The sequence below is a fragment of the Cynocephalus volans genome, chromosome 8 (genome assembly GCF_027409185.1).
Source record: "Cynocephalus volans isolate mCynVol1 chromosome 8, mCynVol1.pri, whole genome shotgun sequence".
Taxonomy (NCBI): domain Eukaryota; kingdom Metazoa; phylum Chordata; class Mammalia; order Dermoptera; family Cynocephalidae; genus Cynocephalus; species Cynocephalus volans.
Genome location: NC_084467.1, coordinates 5,693,914 through 5,708,424, shown reverse-complemented (window position 1 = coordinate 5,708,424; position 14,511 = coordinate 5,693,914). Strand labels below are relative to the sequence as shown.

Sequence of the window (14,511 nt, the reverse complement as noted above, 5' to 3'; positions counted from 1 at the left end):
CCCATGGGGGGACTGGTGATCATCTACTCTGCAAGGAAGACAGGAGGAGGAGCAGGCTCATGAGGAAACTGAGTCCTACTTCAGCCAAGGGAAGTCTGGGATGTGGATTCCACACTCAAGGGAGATGCTGAGTAGATGGCTGGGTATGAAAGTCTGGCTCTGAGTGGCAAGGTCAGAGTATACATGTGAACGCAGGAGTCGTTTGCATGAAAGTGGCATTTGGAGCCATGGGACTGGAGGAGATGACCCCGGGAGAAAGTGTAGACTGAGAAGAGAAGGTCTAGGTGGCCCAGAGATATTCCAACATCAAGGGGCCAAAAAAAGGGGGTCGCAAAAAAGAGGCAGTGAGGGAGACAGCTGGGGAGCGTCTCGCAGCAGAGAAAATCCCACAAGGAGGGAATGGACAGCCTTGGCGAGAGCTGCGGGGAGGTCAGGAGAGGTGAGGACGGCAAGGTGGCCTTTGGATCTAGCTAGACAGAAGTCATTGGTGACCCCCCCCACCAAGAGCTTCATTGTGGCTGGAGGAGGACCGCTGGGAGGAGCAGGGGAGGACAGAATGGGACAGAGGACAGCCACAGTTGTGTCTTCTGGGAGCTATGGTCCCGATGGGGAGCAGATTGCAGAGCTGGGAGCTAGAGGAAGACTGGAACCCACAGAGGTGTTCTGTGATGCAGGGAACGTGTTCTCCAGCTGAAGGGGCTGACCCAGTGGAGGCAGATGAGAACGAGGTAGAAGAAAGAGTGGGGTTGCAAGGCAGGACCACTGAGCATGGCGTGAAGTGGACCCAAATCCAGAGCCTTCCAGCCTAGGGTGCCTGTTGGGTGGTACAGGGTGGCAGGATCCCGAGCACCAGAGCATCTCCCAAGACGGGCCTGACAAGGCCTGGGGAAGGCATGGCTGGGCTCACGGCTGCCTTCTCCCAGTACAGGGGGTGCAGAAGGTACAGACTCCACAAATACTCCCCATCACCAAGGGGGACCCCAGCATGTCTGGAAAAGGCAAGAGAAAGCCCCTGGGGGAGTCTTGCCCATTTTGGGGGTAGTTGTAGGGACGGCAAGAAGTCTCCTTGAGGTCCCTCCGATTCTGACTCCAAGAGGAGAGCAGGAGAACTGAAAGGGTGCACACCTGTGTACACCTATGTACACTTGTGCTCAACTATGTATACCTGTGCACACATATGCATGCCTGTACACACCTATGCACACCCGTGCACACCTATGTACACCTGTGCTAGACAAGTGCACACAGGCATGCATAGGTGTGCACGGGTGTACACGGTGTGCACAGGTGTACATAGGCTTATGTACCTGTGTATGCCCGTGCATCCTGTGTACACCTGTGCACACATATGCATACCTGTGTGCACTTGTCTAGCTAACGCTATTTGCCATGAGTCTGGAGCACAGGTGTGTGTCTCGCATAGGAATACCTGCATCTTCAGAGTCACTGAAATTTTTTTTTTTTAGAGCCACTGAAATATTAACAGTGGTAAAGCAGTGATGACACCATATTGGGGGAACTTTTTGTTGAACCAGAGTCTATATCACCCCCACATAGACCAATATCACCAGCTGGGGCTCAACTAGAGGCCCGAGCGAGCTGCTGACATTCACACATGGAGCGTGTCACCAAAGACTCACATTTTCCATTTCACTCTATCAAATTACATCTGAATTTCATTCTTGGCCCTTTGAGTTCCTTCAGAGGCAAAATAGAAAGTGTTTCCTTGAGGCAAACTTTTGTCTTTTGCTTTGGAAACTACAGTTTCCCCTTTGCTCCAAAGAAGATTAGGATATTAAGGACAGAATGTCAGACGAAGATTACAAGAAAAGGATAATTAAACAAAAGCCCTGTATTATAAGCCATCTAGAAGGGAAATTAAGGGGCTTTTGCATTCTCCTCATCTTTGAAGGATGTTCTGTAGAAGGCGAGCATGGGTTGTCTGGCTTGATAAATAAAGATAGTAACCGAACTGTATGGCCCATTGTCCTGCCTTTATATTAAAAGCAATTGCTTAGCTGAGCCGACGACGCACACCATGGAGGCATAAACCCCTCTGCAGACGGGAGGATTAAGAGACTGACAAGTTGCGGATAATAAGACTAATTAATAATTCCCATCTCTCAGGGACTGCAGCTCCTGCCGCTTGATTCTCCCTCTGTCTTCCAGGCTAGCCTGGGCAGCCCAGTCCTGTAAGGTCTGAAGGACAGAAGAGAGTTGGTAGGACTGGCCAAGAGAGATCACGGTCCCCGCCACAGCAGGGCAGGGAGCAGAGGGGACTTGGGGGAAGGGGCCATGCAGGAGACAAATTGCCAGAATGCAGAAGTTCCGTCTCACTTAACCATCCATCAAATTCCTGCCTAAGACTGCAGAACAAATTAGGAAGCAGGGTTTGTAATCACACAGTCGCATCGCATAGGCCTGGCGTTTTGCCACTTGAAAGGTGGGCTGGAGAGGACCTGCTCAGGGACCCCTCCTCCCACCAGCCTTGCACCCACACACCTACCCCATCCCCTCGAGTAAAAGCTGCTGGAAATAGTCTAGGCAGGGTGGTGACAACAGCCACCACGTCCTGGGGGCTGCCAGATGCCAAGAATGACTCTAAGACCTATGTGTGTCTTAGCTCAATTCGTCCTCCCAATGACTTCAGGAGGGAGGTATTTTATGCCTATTTTACTGAAAAATAAATAAGATTCAAAGAGGTTAATTCACTCAGCCAGAGTCCCATGGCTAGTAAAGGTGGAGACGAATTCAAACCCTGGGCCCTGGTGGTCCCAAGCAGGTGGCCAGGAGGAAGACACTTGATCCTCGGAGGCCTCCCTAGACTCAGTAGCCCCCTTGACCACAAGGTGAGGCAGGGGTCCCACCTCCCCAGAGGTTCTGGCCCTGGCAGCCTGCAAGGTGGAGGTCAAGCAGCGGGAACCTGAGCACAGGAGACTCCCTGGCTTGCTCACCTCCCACCACCCATTGAAAAAGACAACTGGACATCCTCCTGTCCCCCTGTCCCTAGAAGAGGGGTGAGTAAGGAATCAGGATGAAGGAATCTTCTGGAAAATGCCCAGTGACTTTCCTCAGAGAGGATAACGGCTGTCTGGGGGGAACTGCCATATTTTCTGGAGGCTCTAGGTGGGTGCAGCACTGGCCCTGGCATCGTAAATTGCAATCAAGCAAAGATGTCTAGGAAGGAAATACTATCCGCTCTGCTGTGCAGCCTTGGCAAGAGTCCTGAAATCTTAATGGAATTGAGCAATTTTTTGCATAGCACCATAAATTCCTAGTGTCTACGTTATCTCCTCATCACGGTATTCAAGGGACATTAAATGGAGAAAGACGGGGAAGCTGCTAGTTAGAACAGAGCTGGAGTGAGAAGGTGGCTCGCGAGTGACCTGACAGGACACTTCCCCAGAACTCGCTGCCCCCCATCCGCAAAAGGGCTTTGTCCTTTACGAGTTGCTTTTGTCCTTACGAAGTCTGCTCGCGCTTCCCCGGGTGAAAAGCCTTCCAGATGGCTTGGGTTTAATTATCCCTGCCCTGTGACCTTCTAGATGGAGTTGGTTCCTGCGTTTCTCCGCGTCTCTCCTGCAGGTGGGGGACGAGGGGGGTCCTTCTACCTGGGGCTCCCCCACCCCGCCCTGCTTCCCCACCCCTCCGTCTTCTCTTTCAGGGCACACACCCCTCTGGAACCCTGTGCTCTTCTTTCAGGACCTCGCCCCCTCCCTAATTTTCTAATGACACAACCATCACCTGCCAAGGTGCTGGAGGTGAGGGACAGTGTCCTGGTCTGGGCCTGTATCTGTCCTGCATGTCAGGGCCTGCTGATGGCTGACCCTAAGCCCCCAGCCTCATTTCCATGTGGTGACAATCACAAAGCGCCATCCTCCTAGGGCTTGCAAAGCACATGGAGGCCCATGATCTGCGCTGACTGTTGTGACTATAACTGAGGACGATAATGGCCATTGTCGCCACTGTCAGCGTGGAGAAGCTTTCACAGAAGCTTTGAACCTGCGATCTCTGATCTGTTCCAATCCCACCTCTCCTGCTCCCTTCTGAGCCCACAGCAGAGATGGCTGAATTCCAGTTCTGTCTCCCCCCACCCCCATCCCCTGGCTGGCACCAGAGCCTGGGACACCTGCCCGAGGGCTCCTTCCCAGACAGCCCTGTGCCAGGTGTGAGAACTGGAGCCCCTGGGAGCTGGGACCCCTGGGCAATCTCATTAGCCCCACTGACCATGTTTGGCTCATGTCAGAAGGACACGGAAGAACGTCTCCTCTGTGTTTCTTCCAACCTTCAACTTGGGCTTACCTCCTCCTCCAGGAAGCCTCCCCTGACCACACTCGGACCGTTCTATGTCTCCTTCTCTGGATTCATTGCATTGACCAGCTTTAGGTGCAACCTACTAGGCACCTACGATTAGGGCAGAAATGACTGTGATGCCACAGCATTCTTCACCTGCTGCTCCACACAGGGGTCCACCCCAGATGCTCAGGGCCCGGCCACTCCTGTACCTGCACTGCCCAGTCCCAGCTACTGAGCCCCCCATGCTCTGGACAGGGTCGTGGTCAGCTCAGGCTCTCCTCTTAGAGTCAGAATAGAGGCTGGCCTCAGACCCCAAACTCACAGGGGCGTGCAGGCCAGGGGGCACTGCTCAACTGTCTTAGTCCTTCTTGGTATCAGAGCCCAGTTTCCATAAGGTTAGCACATCCAGAGTCTGTGAACCCTTTTCCTATCTCACCTCTGCACATGGCACACATGGGCCCATTGGCCTGATGCTGCAGCCTGCGAGCTCCTGCAAGCAGGGACTGTGTCTATTTAAAGGGCCTGGACTGGAACTCAGCCCCACTGGCCCTGTGTTTTTTGGGGTCCCTTACTCTCCCTGACCCTCAGTTCCTTCTTCTGTGAAACACTGGGATGAGTTTACCCCATCCCTGACTCCCTCCCAGGGCAGCTGTGAGAATCAAAGACACTGACTCAGAGTCCTGGCCAAGGGCTCGGTGGACAAGCACATGTACGGAGGACCTCTGGGCCAGCGGGTCCCACACATGGTATTTTCATGTCCTCCACTCTTTGTGGCTGAGGGTAAGATGTGGGGCTTGTAAGACCAAAGACACCAGGGCTGGGTTGAGCTCTTGGCTTTCATGATGTTGTATCTGCGGGATGGTGCAGAGGGTCTGGTAGGCCCGGGCATCTCCCCTCCCCACTGACTGGGCACAGTGGCCAGGGATACCTCAGGAACCTTCTTGCTTCCCTCTATGAACTATAGGGTCAAAACATCCCCTATGGGACAGAGTCTCAGCCTGACAGCAACACCTCCCATTGCTCTAAGCCCCTGGCAAATCCTTGTGAGGTGGTGAGCCGCGTGGAATGTCACTGTGCCGAGAACATTCGGTGCTGTGGAGGGGCCCCACACACAGCGTGCTCCTCGGTGCTTTGTCCCAGCCCTTCTATCTCACCCTGATGAAACATAAAAATGGTTACTGAGCAAAAAGCTTCGGGTATTTTTTATGAAGCTAGAATATTCTCCATTAAAAAAAAAAAGATTTACAAAAAAGAAGAAAGAATGAAAGAAAGGAAAAAAAGAGAGAAACAGTGTCCTCTTAAGCTATTTTTATGCATCTGCTGGTGAAGAGTCCGGCTTGCCCCAAGTGGAGATTTCCCCTCCCTTAGGATGAGGCTGAAGACTGAGGCGTGAGTGTGGACATGCTCTTTTGTTTGTCCTGCTTGGGCTTCCAGTCCCCTCCACAATCTAGCTCACCCAGGGCAGCCCCTCCTGAGGCTGCAGGGCATGGTCACAGGGGGGGGCCTCCCTTACAGACAGAGCAAGGTGGACAGTGGGGGAGCACTTGGGTTGCAAGAGAACCGATCATTCTCCAAATAGACTTCAAGTCTGTTTGGACAGCTGAGGGACTTTTGTGGCAACAGCAGTGCCACCGTGCTTTCCCCTCTGTCCAGGCTGCAGCAAGGATGGTGTGAAGGGAAGAGAGCCTGCCCAAGCCAGCGGTGGTGCTGCCCAGCTCATGCTCAGGGAGGGGGCTGTGATGCTGGAGGCGGGCACCGGCGGTGTCACAAAAGGATGTCAGCTTACAGGTGTGTGTGGTGCTGACAGCATCAAGCTATCATTTATTTGAGTGCTTGCCATGTGCCAGGAACTGGTTTACATTGTACATGCATTCTATCCATTTATATTTATGGCAGTACCCACATCCATGGGGGGTACGTTCCCAGCCCCCCAATGGACGCCAGGAATCCCGGCTGGTGCAGAATCCTATATACACTATGGTTTTTCCTATGCACGTTTACCTACGATAAAATTTAATTTATTAAATTAGGCACAGTAAGAGACTATCAACAATAAGCAATAATAACATAGAACAGTTATAACAACATACTGGAATGAAGTTACGTGCATGTGTTCTCTCTCTCTCAAAATATCTTATTGTTCTGTGCTCAACCATTTTCAGACACAGCTGACTAAAACCGTGGAAAGTGAAACCGTTGACAAGCAGGGGGTGGTAATTCCCACACCAGCCCTGTGCAGTCGATGCTGTCACTGTGCCCATTTTACTGATGAGGCCACTGAGACTTAGAGAAATGAGACAGACCGCCCAGAGTCACACAGCTAATAAGCGTTTCTTTGGGTGATCATAATCCCATTATTTTAAGGGTCTAAATACCATCGCAGACAGAGGGTCCGCCCACTCAGTGCTCAGGGTGGGTGGCCCCATGGCCTATCTCTCCTCTGCCCAGAGCTTGGTTGCCCTCGGGAACCGGGGAAAGGATCCTTCAGAGGTGAGGAGGCCCAGTGGCCACTCATAAAGGCCACAGCAGGAGGGGAGGCTCCCCGGGACATGTGGGATCCAGCCTTCAGGGTCTGCGTCTGGTGCACATGCTGAAATGGGGTGTTTGCTGCGAGGTCTCCAGCGCTAGGAGCAGAGGGCCCTGCCTGAGAAACTCCGGCCTGGCCTCCAGGACCACCAGTCCCTGTGGTCACGGAGCTTCCACAGCTGTCCCTCCTGTGGGCCCATGTGCTGGTGATGCCAACTGACCTGCTGTGGCATGAGAAATGCACATTCTGGGTAACTGCCCAGGGTCGATGCCACCGCAGGGAGACGGCGGCCAGCCTGGGGCAGGAGTAAACCTGGGCCACCCCTTGGGGCCAGCAGTGCCTTCTGGCGTCGCTGCATCCTCCACCTCTGTAAACCCCCCGCAGTCCTGCCACTTCCCACCTTGGGGAAACGTGCTTCTGGAACGGGGTGGGCAGGGAGAGGACCACATGAAGATGAGACACCTGCTACTTTCAGGTTATGGGGGCTTGGGGGCTTCAGCTCGACCCAGTGAACCTTGTTCTGGAACCCCAGGCCTTGCCAGGCAGCTGGGGAAATGTGGTTATCATGGGACCCTTGTGAGGGGAGGCTGGACCCCTGCCCGGAGGCAGCCTGAGCAAGAGAGAGGTCTTGTTCCTTCCCTAGCAATCGCCCCTCCACTCCCAGACGTGGGGGCCCTTTGGGACCAAGGCAGTCTGGCCGAGTCCCCTTAGTGAGCTGGTGCCTTCCCTGGACCCCCCGAGGCTGCTCTGGGTGGGCTCCGTGGCACTCAGCCTCGTGGCACCTGCTGCAGGTGGTGATGGCACCCTTGTACCCACTATTTCTAGGGGAGCCAAGGCCAGCAGGGGCTCACAGACAGGCAGGAAGCAGAGCACGTCGAGTCAAAGGGGCAGTCACGGTCCTGCTTTCTGGCCACTTTGGTGACCTGGGACGAGGCGCCCCACCTCTGTGCTTTTCAAACTCCTCATTGATAAAACGGGATGGGGTGCGCCCCACGGAGGCTGCCAAGGGCAGCGGTGGGGGAGTCAGAGTCACGCCCATCTGCCCTCAGGGATGGGGCGCCTGTGGGACGCAGTCTTCTCCCTGGGGAAATGGGGTGTGTGGTGAAGGTTCACTACCCGGCCAGGGGTCAGTGCCCAGCCGGGGACAGCCATGGGGTCACAGCTACTGGTGCTCAGGGTGGCCCAGGTGGGACTAGAACCCTGCTCCTCAGACTCTGAACCCAGTGCTCCTCCTAGTAACCTAAACGTCCTAGAAATCGGAGTCCCAACGTGTGCCGTGCTCCAGCCATCTGGGAGCCCCCAGGCCCACCTACGTTCCAGGTCCCCAGAGTCCCTGCCTTCCCTGCGCAGACTCTCAGCCCGCAGCCTCCGTGAGCACTGCCGGCAGGGCCGGGAAGGAGTCCCTGCTGCCTCCGCCCCAGCAGGCTGTTCTCAGCAGCCAAACAGCCCCCTAAGGGCAGTGGCAGACACATGGGGACACACCCTCTGCCTCACTCGAGCACAGAAAACATTCATTAAGCCTTTTAGAGGACAACGGTAAGAAGAAAAACACTCATTAGAAGCAGAAATAGTTTCCAAATGAGCCATGCAGAATCTGCTGGGAAGTCTGGCCTGAAATGGGGTCTGTTCTCCCGGCGGGGGCTGGGGACAGGGGAGGACGCATGAAAGGACGGAAGGTGAAGGGCCAGAGAAGGGGGCGTCTCTGCTGCCCACTCCCTGCCACCACTGCAAAGCCCCAAACAGGAAGGAGGGAGGGCAGCGGGATGAGGCAGGGGGGCTGTTTCTGTCTGACCGGCCCCTCTGCACCTTCGCCGCCCCGGCTAGGCTCAGGGCCCGGCACCCGCAGTAACATCCATGCCAGGCAACAGAAGCAGAGGCCAGAGGAGTCGGGAAGCCAGACCCCTGCCCTGTTCCACTGCTGACCACTGGACTCTGGGCCTGGCCCTGCTGTGTCTGGGCCTCAGTGACCCTTCCAGAAAATGTGGTGGCCGAGCTCAGTGGAGCCCGAGGGCCCTGCCAGCTGTGCTGCACAGAGCCCCTGGTGACGCTGACCATGTGAGCAGAGTAGGGGGTTGTCCACAGCAGGGCGGCCTTCTCCAGGACACAGCTGGGTGGGCCTCAGGGGCTCTGGCCCTGCCCAGCCGGAGAAGTGGGCTGAGCTCAGATCATCTGGCTCACAGCGGCCTGGGGCCCGAGACGCTGTCCTGGACAGGAATGGTCCACCCACCAGCCACGGCAATGACCACATGCACCTGGCGGCTAAACGGGCTTCAGTAGCCTACATCCCAGGGGCTTCTGGCTTGTATCCTCGCTCGCATGCTAATAGAATATGAAGAGAGAGAATAAGGGAGAAAATGACAGAGACACACACAGACACAGACAGGCAGAGACAGACAGACAGACAGACAGAGAGATGGGTAGCGCCCTCCCCTGAAAGCCAATGACTCAGAAGCTCTTAAGTGCCACATCAACTAGTTTCCTCTTCCCTGAGCCTTGGTGCTGACCCTGCGCTTCTGGCCCTGGGTCCGAGCTCACCCCTTCCCTGTCCTGGGACCGCAGCAGCTCTGTGGTCCTCCCAGATCATGGGTGTGGCTCCGTGCTGGGCACCCGGGGAGACAGAGGACAGTGAGCCCCTCCCTGGGAGCTGACAGTCCGGCTGTTGAGCAAAGACCGTGCCTATGAGGCAGGAGTCCCTGCTGTGCTGCGGGGCCTTGGGCTGGCATCTGTCAGAGGATCTCGGAGGCAGCAGGTGACCCCTGAGCTGTGGCTGCAGAGCCAGAGTGGCAGGCGGCTCCTTGAAGACACTCTCCTTTATCCAAACGCTCCTCCATCCCCATCCTCCCCGCCTCTTGCTTCAAGCCTCCTTCCTTTCTAGAAGTCTCCCCAGTTGCAGCCAACCTGCTCACTGCAGCTGGTGGGCTGTGATGGGTGTGGCCGGCCATCACCCTCTTCCTGCACCTCGTGGGGTTCAGAGGAGGCACCGATGCCCGCCTTTCTCAGTGCTGCCCGAGGGCACTGGCCTGCCACCTTTGCTCCCACCCAGTCCTTTTTCTTGGTAATTGGTGTCAGAGACAAACTTGGGCCAATTTCCATCTGGTCCAGTGTCTCATGGCTTCTTTCCTATTTAATATCAGAGAAATTAAACCTGGCCACGCCGTCATTATCCTGGTGTTGTAATTAGCACCAGAACAAATTGCCCTGAGCGGGGCCGGCTGCTGCATCGGTGCTCTGGCTCCAAGCAGGACATGATCATGCTAATTGCTCTGGCCTTAGCTCCTTAACCTCCCATTGCCCAGCAGGTTGGGGGGAGCAGGAGATCCCCACACCTGTGTACATTCCGTCTGTGTCACCTGGACCCAGAAACAAGAGAGATGCTGAGGACAAAGGAGAGGGAGAGGTGTGACAGCTCCCCCAGGCATGGTGAGAGAAAGCAGAGGCCCCGATCAGCCACAAAGAAACCCGACCCTGGGGCACTGGCCTTTGGGGAGACTCCAGCTTCCCTGCCAGGCAGAAGGTAACAGCCCAGCCGCACATGAGTCAGCTCAGGTATGTGTCCCGCACACGGAGGCCAGGAAATGGGCGCACAGGGGTGGGGGGCAGAACCCTCTGCCTCGCACCAGGCAGGAGCCACCGAACCTAAGAGGGGCCCGGAGTGAGCGCAACGCCGTTTGGGAGATGATGAGCTCAGAACTCACGGCTGCCCGTCGGAGTCTGATTCCAAGAAAGTAAATCTGGTGGAAGTAAAAAGCCCCGCACGAGAGCGTGGTGGAAGGAGGGGAGGCAGGTGGAGGCATGGGTGCAGGAGAGCAGGCCTGGAGGACAGGTGACCCCACAGGGCAGGCTCTGGCAGGAAGCCAGCTTCCAGGCTGCTGCTTACCCTGGGGGGAATGGGCTGGGGGGGACAGAGTGTGCCGAAGAGGGGTTCTGACCAGGGACAGGGGGTGGGCGGCATGAAAACCGAAAAGGAAAAGAGCCCAAACCAGACCCACGGGGCTGGAGGCTGCTCAGAATAAATGGTGCTTCTCAGAAGCCAGACTCTGCCCCTGGGGACACAGGGACATGCCTTAACACCACCAGAACTCTGCTCTCGAGGTGGAAGCCTACACTCCACTCCCGCACTGCGGAGAAGAGAGAACCTTCTGCCAAATGGGGAAATGCCTTTGGGTCCATTCGTATCAGCAAGACTCTGGACGTATCATCCGCTGACCACACTAAACTCCCTTTCACAAGGACACAGATCTGGGCAATTAGAAAACCAGGTGCTACCACGTCCACCTCGGAGGGAGGCGGAGGCAGGGAAACTGACCACAGGGCAAGGTGTCAGAAGCGACGCCTTTGCAGATCAGCACATCCTCAGATGGTCTCAGGCATCGCTTGCGAATGAACTTGCTGAACCAAAGACAATTATTTCTGGAAACTGAGGGAAAAGGGAAAGGGCTTAGAGGCTGGGGGCTGGGCGGAGCTGATGCGCTGAGGGCCTTGTATATAAGGCTGAGCCTTGGCCTCCCTGTGGAGGTGGCTCTGGGCCCCGTGGACACTGTCCAAACCAGCTTACTGGGTACCAGAGATCTCTCTGTGTTCCATGGCACATGCGGCTCTTTTCTCTCTGCATACATGCCATGGTGTTGGGGGTTTGCTTCCCCATCTGCCAGGCCCCTCCCAACCACACTCCCCAGGTTAGAGCGATCCCCAAACCACTGAGGCCCAGGGGCTTGCTCACTTGAACAGAAGCAGGTGCAGAGAGTGGGATCATGGGGGAAAGGCCTGAGGCAGTAATTTCCGGGCAGAGACAGTGGGGGGAACTTGGGGAGAGGGTGCCAGCCCATGAGGGGTGGGTCCTACAAGGAGCAGCTGCAAATCAGAGGACAAGCTTACGAAAAGGCACAGGCCCAGACCTCAGACCTTCCCGCCCACAAGGCAGCCTGGTCTCCTGGGCAAGGCAGCTGTGCAGACAACCCACAATTGGCAAGAGGCGGGGTGGCCTCTGCCCTGCCCTGCCCCTGGCTCAGCTGCACTGTGCACAGCACTATGGACAGAGACCGGGAGCCAGGCCATCCTTCCACAGGAATGGCAGGCATTCCCAAGCCACCACGTCCTCCAGCCCCTCCACGGCAGAAATCACAATCGATTACGGAGCTACTTTCTTCCTCTCCCAACAGCCATCCCCAGCCATCGACTGCACCCGGCATGCCTCCAGAGCCTGTTTCCACACGTGCCTCGTGATTAACCCACAAGAGAAAGTAAATCTACTGCTTTCAGCCAACAGGCATTTCACAGTCAGGGGCAGGCTGCTCAGTCTCCTTTCTTGTCCTCATCAAAAGGAAACCAAGGCACCTCAGAAGCCCAAAGCACCTAGTGTGGCTCATGGGTGGACGAGGGCTGTCCCGCCACCAGGCTCTCTCCCCTTCCTGGCACCTGACCACACCAGGCCAGCCACCAAGCTGGCCTCAGCGCCACGCAGCTGAAGTCTCTCTAGGAAAGCTCAGCAGGGCTCTCAGCCCAAAGCCGCACCGCACGCGGGAGCCCCACGCCCCCTCACGCCCTCCGCAGACCCTTCCCGAGCACCAGTGACAGAAGAAGAATCCAGTCCCAGCCACCTACCTGAAGGAGCCAGTAGCACCTCCGGTGGAAGGTGGGGATGATGGAGGAATGGACATAGCAGCCGTACAAGCACTAGGGAGAGAGGAAAAACGAGAATCAGTTGGAAAGAGGGAAGGAAGGAAGGAAGGAAGACGGCGCAACAGAGAAGGAGCAAGAAAGGGCCACAGCCGCAGCCAGCGAGCGACCCAGGAGACCGAGGCCGCCTCTGCGTCTGGCTCCAGCACCAAGACTGAGGTTCCAGGACAGTAAGAAGCACCGTCGGGACATGCCAGTGGGCCAACGTGATGGACATCTGGGGCCTTACCCATTGGGGACCTTAGAGGCACCTGAGAATCAGGACAGCCAAGGACAGGGACATGCACATACTTAGGCATTTTGTCTATAGTGTCAGGGCTTGAAGTTACTCTGAAGTTCATTCCTACAGCCTAGGTTAAGACCCTCTGGTGTGCAGGGAAGGACTGATGGAAACACACTAAACACACACCCTCCAGACCTTTCCTGGCCGGGCAGGAGCAGACCCTACTGGGCAGCCCCAGGCGAACACGCGCGGCGCTGGCGGGTGGTGCTTCCTAGGATTCGTGCCCAGAGCCTGAGAGGCCACTTCTGCACATCCCTGTTTTTTTTTTTTTTTTTTTTCTGAATGACAGTTTGTTTATTCATATATTTATGTAAACCTGCATCTTTTACAGATGGATTTGGTTTTGGAAAACAGCCAGAGCCAGGTTGGAGGATAAGGAGGGTGGGAGTTCAAGTTCAGGAATGGCGTGTGGGGTGGACAGTGGCATGCAAAGAGGGACAGTTCTCAGGGGCCTGTGACCTAGATGCAGGCAGGTGGGGCTGAGCGGTGGGTGGGTGCGTCAGGGCCGGCATGTCTGTGGGGAGGCCCACAGGGCCCTGCTTCTGGGGGTGCCTGTGCACACACTGGGCGCTGGGATGGGCTTGCGCTGAGGCGGGGACTGCTAGGTCTCATCGGCCTCGCAATCTAAGTCGAAGGTCTGAGTAGGAGGTGGTGCCCGGCCTCAGGCAGATCTTCGGTTTGGAGGGCAAAGTCTAAGGGTACCCAGTGATGGGAACTCGCATCAAAGCCAGGGCCGAGGCCCTTTCTTTTGGAGCCTACAACTCTAAACTGGAATGATTTCCTTTCCATCAGCTTCAGAGTCCCCCAGGCTTCCCGCAGCACACGCGCCAGAGGGGTGGAGCAGAATCAGAAGGAAGGGCCAGCAGAGCCACCCAGGACGCCCACGGGAAAAGCCTTCCGTCCACCACTCATGGCTCATTTTAATCTCACTGGAGTGCCTGGTGCCCTGACACCGGCCCTCCAGAGAGAAATGGCCAGCAGCTCCTCATCTGACACTGTCATCAGATTCAGTTCCACCCCCCAAAAGACCAAGCGTGATTTGGTTTGACTAGGAGTTCACTTGAGCCCTGCCTGTCTGATTAGCAGAGCTGAAATAGAAATCATTTTGGACTATGGGAGTCTGGCTGGAAGAAAATCAGATTTCCAATATGTTAGAACTTTTACGGGTTGCTGTCAGCTGGGATGGAAGCCCTGTACAAACCAAACAAACACGGCGGAAATTAATTTAAACAATTCCCTTGCAATTCTTGCCCACGAGATGTATTTATTATTAAGAAGGCAATATTCTTTTCTGACTTTCTTGGTTTTCAAGACACTGTGTTTTTTGGGGGGAGGGGAGGTAGTTTGTGTTTTGGTTTTTTGATAACTCACTCTTTCTTGCCAAAGGAGACTCAAGTTTGGACGTTTTCCGTAAGCGTTTGGTTGCCATGAACAAGCAACCCACCTGCCACTTTCATCCCGTCTCTTCCTTTGGAATTTGCATGTTCTCATGGGCAGTTTCATTACTTGGACTCATGCCGTGAGCCAAATGGAGGGAGACATAAATTGTTGACAGAAGTTTCTCCCTTCCCTTTCAAATAAAAGGCATCCATCTGCTCTTTCCCACTGTTTATTTCTCTTTAGACTTTGCAATGACTTGCCCTCTTCACCTGTCTGCTGCTTTTTCTTGGACTTGAAAAAGAACACGGTTGATTTCAACATCATTTCCCCCTCGGTCCCCTGCCTGTCT

General features: G+C 55.5%; 1 protein-coding gene across 1 annotated transcript in view; it reads right to left on the bottom strand.

The window, feature by feature from the left end:
* The window catches only part of CAMTA1 (calmodulin binding transcription activator 1), an 846,562-nt gene that overhangs the window by 238,734 nt on the left and 593,317 nt on the right, over positions 1-14,511 (bottom strand). Inside the window, exon 6 of the mRNA XM_063103685.1 lies at positions 12,425-12,496. Coding sequence (XP_062959755.1) covers positions 12,425-12,496 — 72 coding nt within the window. The remainder of the gene's footprint in view (positions 1-12,424; positions 12,497-14,511) is intronic.